The 18,266-nt window shown below is 36.4% G+C and overlaps 1 protein-coding gene across 5 annotated transcripts in view; it reads left to right on the top strand.

Moving 5' to 3' along the window:
- The window catches only part of CrzR (corazonin receptor), a 65,604-nt gene extending 49,169 nt beyond the window's left edge, over window positions 1–16,435 (top strand). For all 5 annotated transcript variants that reach the window (XM_069504305.1, XM_069504307.1, XM_069504303.1 and 2 more), the window contains exons 2-6: window positions 1,804–2,505; window positions 7,252–7,435; window positions 8,972–9,171; window positions 11,182–11,303; window positions 15,513–16,435. In XM_069504305.1, coding sequence (XP_069360406.1) covers window positions 1,843–2,505; window positions 7,252–7,435; window positions 8,972–9,171; window positions 11,182–11,303; window positions 15,513–15,642 — 1,299 coding nt within the window. In that variant the 5' untranslated portion in view covers window positions 1,804–1,842 and the 3' untranslated portion in view covers window positions 15,643–16,435. The remainder of the gene's footprint in view (window positions 1–1,803; window positions 2,506–7,251; window positions 7,436–8,971; window positions 9,172–11,181; window positions 11,304–15,512) is intronic.
- The last annotated feature ends 1,831 nt before the right edge of the window (window positions 16,436–18,266 follow it).

Here is an 18,266-nt window from a genome sequence, read left to right on the forward strand (position 1 = left end):
TTCGCATTTATAATATGGGTAATGATTATCAGAAGAACATTTACCTACTCGTAACAATAATGACAAGGTCTGGCTGACTGAAAGGAGGCCTAATTAATTCCATGGCACGAAATTAAATACGAGCATTAATACGAGCATTTCTCGCAAATTATTCCTCTCCGTTCTATCTATGAAATATTATATTAAATACCTAATAAACAGGTTTGCGGTGATTTAATTATTTTTTTCCACTTGTTCGGAAATTGGTTTATTATTCTGAAAAATCAAAACGTCAATCGGCTCTTTCCGATACGCACGCTAGCAGTGGCGTGCAGGTTATAGAGGCATAAATGCACTGCTTACCCCAGTTGTAATAGCCCAATGCATATTCATAAATTTTCACTATGACCTGCCAGTAAACAGGTTCCTGCCCAACTAATGCCTACCCTGGCTTCAAACTCTGTGCGCGCCACTGCACGCTAGCAATTTCCAAGACAACAAAAATATAAATTGCTGGACAATTTCGTACTGCTGCTGCTTCTTTAGAAGTGTACATTAACATAAATTAAGTTAACGTGATATCCATACGGTCAATACTCTTACTATACTATATTATAAATACAAAAGCGTGTCTATCTGTCTGTCTTTTGCTTTTCACGGCCCAACACTTTAACCGATTTTGATGAAATTTGGTACAGAGTTAGCTTACATCCCGGGGAAGTTACCCGGAGTTACATAGAGTCTGTAACTAGTTAAGAACTGTTTATCCCAGAAAATCAAAGAGTTCCCACGGGATTGTTAGGAAACCTAAATCCACCGCGTTAAAATCCGTTGCGTAGTTTAAAAGATCTTAAGAGTACACAGGGACAGACGGCAGGGAGCAACTTTGTTTTATAGTAGGTATGTAAAGATTTGAGACTATAGAGAAAAGGTAGAGAGAAAAAATGAATTATTTGGGTAATATTGAAATATTATCAAAATATTTTTAGAAATTTTTAATACTAAGAAACTTGTACAAAGTGTTTTGAAATTTCAACTGAATTTCTCACTGGTTAAGTACGACTTGAAAATATCTTTCCCACCTAGAAAATCAGCGAGTAACAGGACGGATGCTCTTTTCAAATTTTCTTCGCAATTATATTACTTTCTTAACTTTCATTCGTCAACAAAATCACTGAATTTCGTTAAGCTAATTAAGTTAATTATTGTTCACACCGCTGTTACTGCAAATTCCAGCGTAGCTCGTAGTTATTCTAAATATTAACCTTTGTTGAATAATAATTATTATTAATCTAGCTAATTTAGAGAGTATTGGAAAGTCTTCATGCTAAAGCAACCGTGCTTGCGGTTGCTTTTGCATTAAACCATTTCCAAATAACTTTGGTAACAACTAACTATTTGTCACTTTAATTAATTATTGACATATTTTTACGACAAACACAAAAAATATTATCATAATATCTCTCTTTCTATTTCGGAAGGTCAGAGGTCTGATCCCGGGCACGCACCTTCAACTTGTGGAGCTGTGTGCGTTTTAAACAATTTAAATAACACTTGCTTTAACGGTGAAGGAACACATCGGGAGGAAACCTACATACCTGAGAGTTCTCCATAATGTTCTCAAAGGTGTGTGAGGTCAGCATGACGGACTAAAGCCTAAACCCTTCCCGTCCTGAGAGTAGACCTGTCTCAGTAGTGGGCCGGTAATAGGTTGATCATAATGATGATGATATTATTTTAGCTCAATGTTTTGAAAAAATGTGAATAATCTTGTATTTTGTTCCCATTAGAAAATACAATATTAATTAAGGTATTTATTTTCAGATTTCAAACGAGGACATCATTGAGTACGCATGACAAAACATGGGGAGTGTAGGCAACAATACCACATTATATGACGATAACACACTTTATACGAGCGAGTTTGCAGTTCGAAGCGAGTTCAGCGATATATTAGCGGGGGTGGATAGGTGGCCAATAGAGAAATGTTTGGAAGCACATTTAACAAACAGCACTTTAGGCAATGATCTAACAAACAGCGTACACGTTTATAACGGTACTAGGGTCACGTGTTTGGAACACGCCCCGATATTAACCAAAAGCACCATAATCAGAGCGAGTGTTCTCTCCGTAATGGCTATTTTATCATTGTTAGGAAACTTTGCGACTATGATAAGTATTCGGAGAAGTAAAAGAGGTCGCAGAAGAGCCAGGCCATCATGGACGGCTATATATAGTTTGATATTCCAACTTAGTATAGCAGATTTACTAGTTACAGTCTTCTGTATAGCTGGAGAAGCGGCTTGGTCGTTTGCTGTGCAGTGGTACGCGGGTAACATAGCATGCAAGCTGTTCAAATTTCTGCAAATGTTTGCTTTGTACTTAAGTACATTCATACTGGTGCTGATCGGCGTAGATCGATGGCTGGCCGTTAAATACCCGATGAAGAGTATGGGCACTGCTTCAAGGAGTGTTAGACTGGTGATAATTGCCTGGGCTCTAAGCTTCGCTCTCAGCGTACCTCAAGTAAGTATTTCGTGATGTCTCAATTTTTTAATCCATACTAATAATACCTGTTACAAATGTAAAAATGCGTCTGTCTGCCTGCTAGCTTTTTACCTCCAGTCCATGAATTTTTGTAGAGAGATAGCTTGCATCCCGGGGACGGGTGAAGGTTAATATCCCGGGAAATTAAAAAGTGCCAATGGTATTATTAAAAATCTAGATCTATGTGGACGAACCCGTGGTTCGAATTTTTTATCTTTTGCTCACTTTTATTACACTGGAAATATTTACAAGGAAAATTGTGACTAAAATATTAATTATTCGTTTCGTAAAATATAATATTATGCAATAACTACAGTATGTAATGGTGATAGTTTATATGAAAGGTTTTTGTAAAATTTTGTGAGAACAAATGTTTGTAAATTAACACAGGTGTTTTATAAAAAAAGTTTATGTTGGTATAGTGCGCGACAGGTTGAGATGGCAATCGGGATATGAGGCGGGGGACACCCCGCACACCCACACGTCACCCGCGCTTGGCCGCACCGGATTAACGTGGGGTGTTTAGCGGCGTTCCCTCTCCGATTGCCATCTTGACTTGTCGCGTACTATAGTTATACAGAGAAAAATGCTGCTTGATCTTCGGGCCTTGCGAAGCATCACAAGCTGAAAATGGTTTTCTATGACTGTTATTAGATACATCATCATCAATCAATACTTATAATAAAACTGTAACAGGTAAAATTCTGTACATTGAAGATATTTTGAAAAATTTTTTTCGAGGGCACTCTATAATCGATACTGAACCCAAAACTGTAATTTTTTCATTTTTGTCTGTCTGTCTATCTGTCTGTCTGTCCGTCTGTCTGTCTGTCTGTCTGTCTGTATCACGGCCGCGCATCACGCTCAAACTACTGAATGGATTCCAATGAAACTTGGTACGATTTGAGGTCATACTATGAAGAAGAATATAGGATACTTTTTATAAATACTATCCGTCCCGGCTTACTCACGTGTGTAGTCGACGTTAGCCCGACTAGTTTTGAACCCATCCGACTTCCATCCCATTCCCATTTCGACTACGCACGTGAGTAAGCCGGGACGGATAGTATTTATAATGGAAATCACTCACGGTAGTTTAAACGCTAAAATAGGATACTTTTTATCCCGAAATTCAGCATGGTTCCCGTAGGAGAGGGGACGAAAGTTAAAATGTATACTGAGTTGTAATTCATTAACGCGTAGTCCGATTTCATTCATTCTTTTTTTGTTAGAAAGGGGATATTTTAAAGATTGTTCCGTAAATATTTCAAGGTCATCGGTTTTTAAACGACTGTCAAAAAGGAGGTGGTTCTTTTTTCTACATCGATTTTTTCGAGGTTTCTGGACCGATTTGCAAATTTTTTTTTTAATCAACAAAAAGTTTACGTCGTGGTCACATAAAAAATTCTGGATTCATCTCCTTAATCCTGATGCTGCAGGGTTACTGCCCGCCTGAGTTATCAAGATTCAGGAAGTGTTCATAGTGAATTCATATTGTATGTACCAAGCAACGACAACAATCCCGAAAATCAAAGAGTTCCCGCGGGATTTTAAAAAACGTAAATCCACGCGGACGAAGTCGCAGGAATCAGCTAGTATATAAATACAATCATTGCATACGTGGTACCAAGCACTAAGTAGGTAAATGCATTTCAAACCAACATAAAACTAATGCAATCAGTTTTTGAATGAAAATCCTTAAAAAACTATACCAATAAAGTAAGAAAGAAAATTAGGTGCAAACTCGGTTAGGTAAAACTACCAAGAGTGAGAGAGCAATTTGCGAAAATCTGTAAGGTGCACTGAAACTGCAGACTAGAATGGCAAACTATTTAACTTTACTATCGGCATTACCTCTCCACAAAGCACTCAGCTTCAGGAACAAGGTATAGTACGCGACAGGTTGAAATGGCAATAGGGGAGGGAACGTAACGCACACCCGCACAGCCCCCGTGCTTACCCGGTGCGGGTGTGCGGGACGTATCTCCGCCTCAAATCCCGATTACCATCTCGACCTGTCACATACTATACTTGCTAATTTAAAAAAGCTAAGTAGAAATAAAGATACACCATTACATCTTACAGATACCACCATTGATAAAATACGAGTCCAAAACATCCGTAAATTGATTTGATTTAATTTAAAACACCTTTATTGCTTAATACAATGACAAAGAATAATAAATTCAGGATATGCTTAAAAACAAAGGGCGACCTTATCACTACCAATGATCTCTTCGAGGTAACCCATACTTTTGAACTTATAGAAATGTAAGACGGGGAGTCGCAACGCAACTACACATACATCATCATGATCAACCCATCACCGGCTCACTACAGAGCACGGGTCTCCTCTCAGAGTGAGAAGGGTTTTGGCCATAGTCTAGATTGGCAGACTTCACACACCTTTGAGAACATTATGGAAAACTCTCAGGCATGCAGGTTTCTTCACGATGTTTTCCTTCACTGTTAAAGCAAGTGATATTTAATCAACTAAAACGCACATAACTCCGAAAAGTTAGAGATGCGTGCCTGGGATCGAACCGACCTCTGATTAGAAGGCGGACGTCCTAACCATTAGGCTATCATAGCTTAATGGTTAGGACATATATCATAACTACACATACATAGTTATACATAAAGATACACTCTAATGGATACATTCTTAATTAATTTATACATAACATATGTAATGCATACTATACATAACATATCTATACATACTATAACATATATAATATATAAGCATTATATTGATGTAAAAAAAGAAGAAATATATTTTAAAAAATCAGAAAATATCACCTATTTTTATTATAAGTAACTTGTTCATTTCTTTGATGTAATGCAAAAAGCAATTAAACTTCCTTCAAACAACTCGGATTTTCAGATAGACTACAACTCCCAGCTTGAAAAACAAGGCTATCTATTTCTCCACAAGAAGCGTTTTCATTTTATTGTTATAGTAATGAACCCTTCTTCTTTAAATAAATATATCAAGGTTTTGAAAGTAATTATTAGACCTTTTTTCTAAAAAAAAACGTTGCAATCCAAAATTGAGATTATAATATTATCAAAAAACTGATTTTACAGCTGGGAAATTACGGTAAAATGTCTCTTTTATCCATCCATGTTGGCAACTATTTTTCATGACATAACACATCGCAAGAGAAAATTCTAGAAACAGATTATTTTTTTGCGATGGGAATGTTGCGATGTCATTTACCGTAATCACCTAGCTATAACTACTTTTTCATATGTAATGGACTAATAGCCAGCGCGTGCCAGACCTTCGTTATTTTATAAAATCTAAGAGTTTCTCTGCGTATTGTCGCCAACACTGGCAGGAACGTTTGTTTAGATCATGGTGGCTTTGGGAGATAACAGGTAACAAAGGTGTAAAAAAATCTTACGTCAAAGTATAAAGTCTAATTTTTAGGGTTCCGTACCTCAAAGGAAAAAGGAAAGGAAGGAAATATCTTCGTTGTCTGTCTGTCTGTATGTCCGTCTGTTTGTCTGTTCGTCTGTCCGTCGTTTCTGTCAAGAAAACCTGTAGGGTAGGTACTTGCCGTTGACCTAGAATCATGAAATTTGGTAGGTAGGTAGGTCTTAAAGCACAAGTAAAGGAATAAATCTGAATACCGTGGATTTGTGGCTAAATCACACAAAAAAAATTAAATTGTGGTCATGAACTAATAATTAGTATTTTCAATTTTCGAAATAAGATAACTATATCAAGTGGGATATCGTATGAAAGGTCTTCACCTGTACATTATAAAACAGATTTTTATTTATTTTTATCCATCATAATTTTTGATTTATCGTGCAAAATATCAAAAAATACGACTTTAATACGGAACCCTCGTTGCGGGAGCCTGACTTGCACTTGGCCGGTTTTTATTGAGAAAAATCAAAGAGTTCCCACTTGATTTTTAAACAACTTATTCCATGCGGACGAAGACGCATCGTCAAGTAAATACATATAAAAGCCAAAAAGAAACTTATTAAACTTGCATACACTGCATTGCATACATTACATTAATATACTTGCATACATTACATTAATATATAATATTACTAGGTAATGGGCGGCGGATTACACCCGCCGGCCGAGGGTCGTCAGGGCCACAGAATACTTAATAGTACCTTTAGGACCATTCTAGCCCATCATGTCTGTGACAGGTTGAGATAGCAATCGGGGTATGAGACGGGGACGCCCCGCACCCCCGCAGGTCATCCGCGCTCGCCCGCACCGGGTTAGCGAGGAGGTTGTGCGAGCGTGCGGGGCGTTTTCTCCCTGATTGCCATTTCAACTTGTCGCGTACTATAGCTGCACCGGTTTACTATCATCTATTATTATATACAGGGTGTAACCAGAACGCTAGCAAAAACTAAGCGTTATTGTTATACTACCTAAACATAATCCAATGCCAATAACCATTTGCCTCGTTTTGTACTTTTAGTGATTTAGAACTTTTCAAACCTGCAATGTGCAAAACTCGGGGCAATGCCCAGCCTACGACGCGGCATTGACTCCGAGTGGCCTACTTTCACAACGTTCGTTGACTTCTAGCGTCAGTCAGATGTTTTATTTGCAAAATATCGTAAACTTTTACAAAATTATAGGATTTTTTTGAATACATTATTTTATATTATATAAGTAATCCCCAGTACTACTGTCTTCGTTTTTGTTACACCCTGTATTTAAATACGATATTTATATTTCAGACCGTCGTATTTCGAGAAGCGAAGGGGCCATTTGTTGAAGACTTCTACCAATGTGTGACTCATGGTTTTTATACTGAAAGATGGCAAGAACAAGCATACACGACGCTGTCTCTCGTGTTTATGTTCATTCTACCTCTCATCATTCTAGTCTCTACTTATGTGTCTACTGTAAGGACTATAGCTAGTAAGTACCATTTTGGTTATCTAATACCTATGTTGACACTAAGGGCGCTTTCAGATATGCTGCATTGTGCCGCGCGGAGACAGCGCGGCTGCAGCGCTGCGGCTGCGCTGCTTTGTAGATCCATATAATTTTGATCGATGAACAGATGCGCGGCTGCAGCGCGTGTGTAGCGTTGCAGTCGCGCGGTTTTATTTATATGGATTTACAAAGTAGCGCGGTGCCCTAAGATAGGTGGTCGCGACGTAATCGCCACAAATCCTTATATTTATTTTAGCACTTGAATTAATTAGATAATATTATGCCCTTTTCTCAGGAGTGGATTAAATAAAACCTTGCCACTGTATGGTATATATACCATTACATGATTTTATTTCTAGTTTTAATAAACCAGGTGGTAGATATACGGTACTTTACCAGTAAAGCAGCTTGTCAGCTTTTCCGGTAATTACTATGGTAATATTAACTATCAATCCAAAAAGAAATAAATATCCTTGTAATCCATGTATCCATCAATGTATCCCAGTAATCCATGTTTTATTTGAAGATAAAGAGAGTATACTCTTAAAATACACAACTGGAATATTTTGGTGTTAGAGTTAACTACTTAACAATTTGTTAAGTACGGTCCTATTTAACTTATTAGTATTATGGAATGAATTTTTGGTCAACAAATTATTATGCTGATCAAAATAAACTAAATTATACGCGAATATTTCAAAGTCGAAAGAACCTCGGTATTATAATTGGAAAAATCTACTTACTCACACATAATAGGAAACCTTTAACGAGTGAAGGTTCCTTATTATACCGTGTGATAACCAATGATTCTATATTTTCCAATTATTGTATTTTTTGTGAAAGGTTATTTACCGATATAAAAGCAAAAAAATACTAAGAAAAAGATTTTTCACCCGCGACTTTGATTAGTGAGAAATTCAAGTTTGTTTAATTTATTTAATATTTTTCTTTATTCCTATAAAAATAATCTTCAAATAGATAGAGAAATAGTTACTATTCAGTTAATAGATAGAGAAATATTTACTAGTTAGTCTAATAATAATTACCTTGGCAGTAAAAAAGAACTAGTTACAATATTATACTGGGATATTGATACAGGAACACGAGAAGAAGCTTGTCTTTTAAACTTAGTTCTTTCTTTATTTTCCTGTGCCCGATTTTTAGACGTTGTCCAACTTAAGTAACATTGTTTTACTTTTGCATCTTGATTACGCGAAAGGATTCTTAAGCTTTTCATACATGGGTAATGAGTATGTAACTTTGTACTGGTGAAAGATTTTTCAAAATCGGATTATAATAATATGGTGAAGTTGAAACAGTTTGTAAAAAAAACTTGTGGTATCATAAATTGTTTACGGTTAAAGAACTTTTTACATGGTTCCATTATCGTTCCATTACCGAAAATTGCAAGCAATTTGAGTAAACAAACATTAATGTCTTCCCATTTTCATTCTGTACAACACAAGGGTGTGGTAAACCTTAGTTTATTTTATGTGAAACATTTAATTTTGTTCCTAGAAAGCGAAAAGGTGTTCCAACCAGAAGTGACTCGACAGGAGAAATATTTGACGCCTGACGTTAACCGAAGGAGGTTAATAGATAGGGCGAAAATGAAATCTTTAAGGATGTCTGTGGTTATTGTAGCAGCTTTCATGATATGGTGGACGCCTTACTATGTGATGATGATCATGTTCACATTCCTCAATCCTGATAAAGACGTAAGTATCAGAATCTAACCCCTTACTTGACTAATCTTACAGTTACTTATAATATGTTATACTTTATTAGCTGTTTTTAGAGTTATTAACAATTAGCTGATGCCCGCGACTTCGACCGTGTGGATTTACATTTTTTTACATCCCGCGGAAAATCTTTGATTTTCCGGGATAAAAATTAGCCTATGTATTAATCCAAAGTATAATCTATCTCCATTCCAAATTTCATCCAAATCCGTTCAGCCGTTTTCGCGTGATTGAGTAACAAACATCCAAACATCCACACTTTCATATTTATAATATTATTGTGATTATGATTTATTAGCTGTTTAGATCTAGCAACTAGACTTCATTCGCGTGGATTTAGGTTTAAAATATCCCGCTTAATTTCCCGGAGCAAAAAGTAGCTTATGCCACTCTCAAAGTCTTTAACAAAATATATGCAAAAAATCACGTTGCTGCGTGATTGAACTTTGAAGGACACACTAACAAAGAAAGACACTTTGGTTAAATAAATACTTTGGTATTTAAAAATATGGTATTGATATATTTTATCTATCTTCGAAACACAAAGTGTGTGTGTGTGTTTGTTTTTTACTTCTTCACATCCAACTTATTCGACTGATTTTAAGGAAATTCGGCACTTCACTCAGATCATAATTTATTTTAAAATCCAGAAAATTAAAGGATTACGACGGGATATTATTAACAACTTAAATTCACAGTATCGAAATCGTTAGTAAAAGCTAGTTCAAAATATGCACTTATGAAATTAGTCATTTAAGTTTGAAAACTCAAATAGTATGACTAAAGCGAAGTCGCATTCTAAATTAATCTTTTGCGAGTATAACACCTATAAGCTGTGATAGCCTAGTGGTTAGGACGTCCGCCTTCTAATCGGAGGTGGGAGGCTCCATCCCGAGCACGCATCTCATCAGGAAAACATCATGAGGAAACCTGCATGCCTGAGAGTTTTCCATAATGTACTCAAAGGTGTGTGAAGTCTACCAATCCGCACATTCGCAGCGTGGTAGATTATGGCCAAAACCCTTCTCACTCGGAGAGGAGACCCGTGCTCTGTAGTGTGCCGGCGATGGATTGATCATGATGAGTATATCACCAATTCCCCACTAGCAACAAAATTAGCAGAAGGTGGTTCTGGCAAGTCACTTGCAATGAGCACACGCGCAAGTCAACCTTTGCAAGTTTTGTATGATAAAATCTTACAAAAATTGACATTTACATGAAAATAACCACTGATTTCTTCAAGCTTTATTTGTAGTAGGTAGATACTTTAAGCATAAGAAAATAGCATCATATATTATGTACTTAAGAGAATTTGAATGAATTCTTCACCGTTATTACCTTCCACGACCTTCACCACCTCACCTTTCACGTCACCTTTAACGAGAACCGACGTAGTACACTGTATATCACTGACCTTTCCTAATGAAATAATCGAAAACACAAGAAGATCCGTAACGCCAATATCTATAGAAAATTCAACAATAACCATTTTTAACCAAATAAAATTCAACCCCATGCGAAGCCGTGACGAGTCACTAGCTTCATGGAACTATAAAAAAGCTTCCTGATGGCAAATGATGTAGGACAATATACAACTTACAAACTTGAGCACCATCAGTGCGACATCTCTATCTCTTTCAACGCTTTTTTGATGAAAATACCACTAGGTGAAAAGTGAGCGGCTAACTATTTTGCATACAGTTTGCCTCCATATAATTTTTAAATGGAGTGTCCATAAAGTGCATAATGTACGCAGTTTACGGCGATTCGCTTGCTAACAGCTTAATTTTTTTGCTTACTTTCCATCCCAAAAGTTCTTCAGATCGCCACCAAATCGACATTGAGTTAGCGACCGATACGCCGCTCCGAGCCAGCTAGCCGGACAGTCAGCCCTTCACAGTTTGCCTAATGTGGACACGACCTTATTTTTCGTTTACATTAAAATACTTAATACCCAGTTACCTACTATTTTATTTTTGTTCTCAGCAAAGCGAAGACCTACTATCGGGGATATTTTTCTTTGGCATGTCAAACAGTCTAGTCAATCCCGTCATATATGGGGCCTTCCATTTATGGCCAAAGAAGAAAAGATCGCGACACAGTGACAGGTACTATACATATTAATATAATTTAAGAGCTTCATTTTATATAGGCAATATCGGGTTGGGGAAATGTATTTGGAGCACAAATATTAGCCGGAACGTGTACAGGACTACATGGCATTTTCTGGACATAATAACATGTGCTATATTTGGTCAAAAAGTCAAATTTATACTTAAAACCATAGAATTGAGATATTGTGATAAGTAAATAATATATTCTGATGAGCTTAAAATAATTATGTTTTAAATAATTTCGGTAAAAGGCAACAAACAAAATATGAATGTTATTGGAACAAGAGCGGAAAATAACAACCTTTTTTCATGAATACAGAATAATATAAGTATGCGGTATTTGAAAACACTATAAGTAACCATTAGGCACCAAAAGGCCTATTAGGCTATTTACATTATTTACTTCTGTAAATAATGTAAATAGGAATGGAGAGTTTCGCTTTAATTGCATTGGAAATGATATAAACTTTACGTGATCTTTTAAATTGATTACCTTTCGCATTTGACTTTGGGAATATTTCCCTTACGATAATTTAAATTTCGTGCGCACAAGTTTTGTCAAGTTGACGTATAATTTAGGTACTAAATTATCATGTTAAGCTGAACGTACGTACTTACTAGAACCGTATACCTTTTTTACGCTTTTTACGCTTTTTACCTTTTTTAACGCTGGGAAATGCGTTTATTCATCCCCCCTCCTGGAAGCCAGCCAGCTAACCAACCAGCCAAATCGAGAACCGTATACCTACCTACTAACGATTTATAAAAATTGCCTTCCACATTCTAGCTGAGTTCTGCTTAGGATAAAGTCTTTTACAAGTTAATAAGAATTATACCTAACTAGATGATTCCCGCGACTTCGTCCGCGTGGATTTACGTTTTTGAAAATCTCGTGGGAAATAAAAAGTAGCATATGTCCTTCCTCGGGATGCAAGCTATCTCTGTACCAAATTTCGTCAAAATCGGTTGAATGGTTGAGCCGTGAAAAGCTAGGAGACAGACAGACAGACAGACGGACACACTTTCGCATTTATAATATTAGTATCTATCAGTGTAGTCTAGAGATTTTCACTATTTTTAAAAGTATTTCTTGGTATGAGCGGTAGATGCATTTTACGATCCAAAAGTGAGTTTAACAGTTTATTTGAATAAAAATATTTATCAGACAATGTTAAAATTGACAAAATTGCTTTTGGTAAATAACTATTTTTCATTTTCATTTTCAATTTTCCCTTTTCTATTCTATTCAGTTCTAACTAAATACTATTTTCATCAAAACAATGTTTCAACTAAAAAAAACACGTTGAAGCGCTTTTCAAAACGCAGGCTAGATATTAATTTTTCTGTAGTTATAGTAAAAGAAGATAGTGTTTTCCCAATAAAGTTTTAGTTGTAATTACAAGTAAAACTTCATTGGAAAAATATTCTTACAGTTGAGAACTTTGTTTTGTAAAATAGAAATTCCCCGAATGTATGATATATTACTTACTAGACCTTAAGAAAATGAACCTTTCCATTATCTCGGAAAAAGATGGAGCATATAAGGCACTGAATTTCTAAGAAATCTTAAATCAACAAAAGAAAAATGTTAGTTACGTCGAAATACGTGTCTGAGAAAAGGATTTTCATACTATATTCTCCGGCACCCTCTTCAGACTGTATTCGAATAGAAATTAATTTGGCATGTGATTGATGTGAAAGTCCTTAATAAGTCTGTATAATAATGTCTTCGCCTTATTGACGATTGATTGTAATCATTGTATGAAATTCTTACGTGAAACGTTTTTTTTTTCTGCTTTTTAAGCAGGTAGGTACTTCTTAAATGAACTTCATTTAAATAAAGATGGTCATATAAATTCAAGTTTACATGGGGTTTTTTTTTAATAAAAATAACGTCTGTACGGCGCAGATGAAGCCGAAAATATCAGCTAGTATTTTATATACTTGTGTGCGTTCGTATAAAACTTTGCTGTTTCGAATCTCAAGTGCTGGAAACTAGACTACACGATATGTAGGTAATCCTCGTCACGATGCAACACTTACAGCATAGTTTGAACTAGGACACGATACAAGTTCAAACTTAAGCTTATAGTTGTAAGGAAATTAATATATGAATAGAAACAACTGCAATTATCTCTGCATACCTAATCCCGAAGTGCCCGAATCAGCGTGAATTGAGATTTCTCAAGACAACTCTTTTTTTTGTTAAATTTCAAATCTTGAAAAATAACGAATACTTCTTTAAAAGTCTATGTTATATGAAAAAACTATATTTGACACTTCTAGAATATGCAGGTGCCAGCGCGTGCTTGTGACATACAAAAAAAACTTTGTCGAAATTTGAAGTCCCTCCAGCGCGGCCCACTAATACCAAAAAAGAGGTTATTACGACTAGTATTTAAACGATTAATTGACCCCTTGATCAATTTGCCCAGCAGAATCAGCCGATCATATCGTGAATCTATGCTACTTACCTACTCATTGTTATTTTTAATGCGTGGTCTATATGAATAATAATTATTATCTGCGTCATTTCATATTCCGAAAGCAAATAGGCCTTGTTCAAGTCATATTCATTTTAGTTGTCCTATTCAAACAAAACAAATGAATTTCTAGTTCAAATACCAAGCAAAGTCTATCATCCACTTTGCCATGACAATAAATTATGTTTCTAATTTGTGGAAGTGCTTCAAAAGGCGCCGTAGACAGATTTGGGTATTTTATAATTAATGCTCTATTCATTTGCCTTTTAGCTTTTACTATGGACAGTAAGGGATTTTGTTTTACAGCCATGTTTAATTTTCTATTCATACCTATCTACTGAACATGAGAAATTAAATTAAGCTCATTTATAATAATGTGTATATTAGAACGAAAAATACGTTTTGAAATAGACATAGAAAGATATTTTATTAAAATAAAATTTTACAAGTACTTTTGAATCGTCAAATGAATTTACCACTGGTTCGGAATACTCATCCTACTAAGAAGAACCAGAAAAAAACATCGACCGCAACATCGGCGGGCATCAGCTATTTTTAGATATATTTTCTTAGTTTTATTCATTTATGTAGCAACGTATAATTCAAAATATATCATTCGTATAGGTAATATTAAACAACATTGTTGCAGATTGCAACTAGGTAGGTACTGTAACTTGACAAAATGTAGGTATATTTTGTCAAGTTAATACAAATAGACATTCCGTAATAGAATCCAGTGAGATGTGAAATCACTTTTCCGGATTTTAGCGCACTCTATGATCTATTCCTTACGGTTTTACAGAAGTTTCCGTAACGCACAACCCGGCGTTCTCCATACAAACGTAGTTTGGTTCTAATTTGAATTTTAACCAATCAAACTCGATGAAATTGTGTAGACGTTTGAGTACCTATTAACCAATCAAACTCAATGAAGTTGTCTAGACGTTTGAATATTAACCAATCGAACTCAATTAAATTGTGTAGACGTTTGAATATTAACCAATCAAACTCAATGAAATTGTATAGACGTCATATTCTGGAAACTAATATCTGTGTTTGTGGTTTGCCAGATTTCCGTTAAATCATCTAGTTTTAAAGTAACAGTATAAATATTTGTAGGTAAATCCTAGAGCCCGCGTTACTTCAAAACTTAACATCATCATCATCAACAACCCGTAGACGTTCACTGCTGGACATAGGTTTCTTGTAAGGATACGAGCCACGGTCTTGCGCTGCCTGAATCCAGCGGCTCCCTGCGACCTCGCATCGGAAAGCGCAGTGTCGTTGGAAGCCCCCACTAGGTGAACGGAAACGGAAACCCAAAGACACAGATAGTTTGTAGAATATCTACAAAATTTCATTCAGTTTGATTGCTTAGTATTTAAACGACTAACTGAAGCAAAGTATAGTCCGCGATATGTTAAAATAGCAATCGGGGTATGAGGCGGGGGACACCCCGTACACCCGCACGTCACCCGCGCTCGCCCGCACCGGGTTATCTAATTTAATTTATTTATTAAATCGGACAACAATTGATCCATTATGTGTTAGTAACAATAAATACTTAATAACTATGTTAATACTTATACACTAAGGAGTTATCGCAGGGGCTGTGCGGGTTAGCAGGGCGTTTCCTCCCCGATTGCCATCTAGACCTTTCGCGTACTACACGTTTGTTCGGAATGCACGACAAATAAACTAATCTTAAATATTTTCGCAGGGAATCTGGTGGCCATCATGCATCCTTACTTCGCCGTGGCGACCACACCTCATCAGTGAGACTGACTACAATCAGGTCACTGAGGTCATCAGCCAAGTACTCCAATGGACAGAATGTGAATTTATTGTAACCTATGTGTAATATAGGAGTAAATACTACTTCAATTATATTATTATTGCCGAAAAATCTTGTTAGTGTGATATAAAAGCTAGTCATTATCATAATAAATTATTATAGTGAGTGTGTAATAAAAAAAAATATAGAATACGGATGTACATAGATTAAGTTTTATACAATACTTTTCATGAACGTAAATAAATGTATTAAATACTTACTTAAACGTGTAAGTAGGAAAACTTATTTAAGATTAGTGTACTATTTCTAATTAAAGTTATTTATTTTCTTTGTACAAAGGTTTTAGTGTTAACGTACATACCATGTTATACAAAGTTTTGCATGAAAACAAAATCGTTTAATGTTGGCGGGGGGACAGGGGAGAATGCTTTGTTGTGATTGGTAGACTCAAAAGTCACGTAATCAAGACAGTGTGCGGAATGAGGGTACCGAACAGGCGTGGGCAGACTTTTATGCTAAGCAACTGCCTAAGCTTGGCAATCGGTGTGCCCGGCTATTAGGCGTGTATATTGTATAACTGGTGGTATGTGTTAATAATGTACCTAAATTACACAATACAGATCTTTGTGTGGTGGACTGGTCCATTTGCAAAACTGAAACTAGTGATTACGTGAGCACTTCACTTTCCTGACAAATATTTTGATATAAACGCAACACTGATTTTGAATAGATGATAACCAAAATTCGTCATAATACGTAATAGGATTGTTTGTTTAATTTAATTTAGTTTATCGTGTGAACTAGTCACGACAGCTGCGACCCTGGATGAGTGAGCGACTTCAACCTTTAGAGAGTTCTGTTACTTCCATAGAGAGCCCAGTCCCTATTGTTTACCTACTAATAATAGAATGAAAAGTTGTGATAGCCTAGTGGTTAAGACGTACGCCTCCTAATCGGAGGTCAGAGGTTCGATCTCAAGCACGCACTTTTCGAAGTTGAATGAAAAATTGTGAGGAAACCAGCTTGCCTGAGAGTTCTCCATAATGTTCTCAAAGGTGTGTGACGTCTGCCAATCCGCACTTGACCAGCATGGTAGACTATGGCCAAATCACTTCTCATTCTGAGAGGAGACCCGTGCTCTGTAGTGAGCCGGTGATGGGTTTATAACTTGATCATGATGAACGATAGAATGTATAAAACTCAAACTATAATACCAACTATTATCTTACTTGCATTCTTGTGAATTTATTTGTTTTATTTAATATCTTGTACCTTTGTACCTTGTAAAACGGAGTTCAAATCATATTTTAGTCAAGTCGTACGCTGAAGGACCTGGAAGTAGATTCCAACAAAACCTTAGATTAATGAAGGGGTTAAGAGCATCAGCACTGAATACAAAAGAGTTCAATATAAAATATTACCCTCACACGGTCTAGAGATAAATTTACATTTACGTAAAAAGCTTTGCTTAAACAAATTCTCGGATATTGTAGATTTACTTTAATTTACGGTCTCTTTTACTCAATAGGTACATATTTTTACATAGAATGATTTTTGTGAACATGAAACAGGTAGTTTTTTTTCGATCTGTATTGTAAATATTAGAAATAAAATATTAAAAAAGATCTTTGAGTTTTATTTTAGCCTTAATTGAAAATATATTCGTACACATTGATTTTGTAGTTACGTCACATACAAGGCTATGGCTCAAAGCATATTGGGGAGAGTTACAGAAATGCAACACGCCTTTTCTTAAGTACGTAAACTAAGGTTGTAGTTTCGGCGCCATCTCCACCGTGCGACGAGAGAATCGCGGCGATAGTCTAGCCGTGCGTGAGACAAAATTTGATACAAACTTTATTAGCCAATCTACACAGAGCGATACTATCGCGGCGATAGTTTGTATCGAATTTTGTCACACGGCGAGACTATCGCTGCGATTTTCTCGTTCCGTCGTGGAAATGGCGCCTACGTCAACTAAAATTCCATTGAGTGACGTAAAGCAAATTAAAAAGAGGCGCAAAAACGCGTATCCACTAACTTCTAGCTGTTATTTTTGTTTTTAAATACAATAAACAAAAATACCAAACTTATTCTAGAACATAAAAATTACAGATCGAAAATATCATCTAAACCACCGCAACGAGGCAGGGTGCCCAGAATGCTGGCAGCGTTACTTCGTTGAATGGCCAGACTAATATGCTGACCGAGGTAACTGCCAGCCCTCCGGTCCCCCGTGGATTCCACGAGACGGGATGAAAGGTCCTTAAAAAAGGATCTAGCATCCTCGCCCCACGAACCCATGGTCTCCACCCCAAAAGGCACAAATGTGAAACTATTTTCTATATTCTCATATTTTCGCCTCTTGGCCCTTTCTGCCTTAGTAGCCGCCGCTCCGGCCGCCACGGAGGTCGCCTGTACGTGTGACAGCGCCAGTGCATCCACACACGTGGCATCCCACACAAGCGACCTACCTTGCTTCCACGGGACAACAGTCATACCGTCTGGTTTTTAAATTAATTTCTCACATAATATTACAATTATGCGTAGGTACCTACTTAGTAGACTAACTAAACAAAGTTTAATTTACTTTGCGAAAGTTTAGAAACAAGCGTCGTGTCGCTTCAACTCTTCCATAACGATACTTGAGCCTAACTAATGGTGTATGTGGGTACGATT

Source organism: Maniola hyperantus, chromosome 17, assembly GCF_902806685.2.
Source record: "Maniola hyperantus chromosome 17, iAphHyp1.2, whole genome shotgun sequence".
NCBI lineage: Eukaryota > Metazoa > Arthropoda > Insecta > Lepidoptera > Nymphalidae > Maniola > Maniola hyperantus.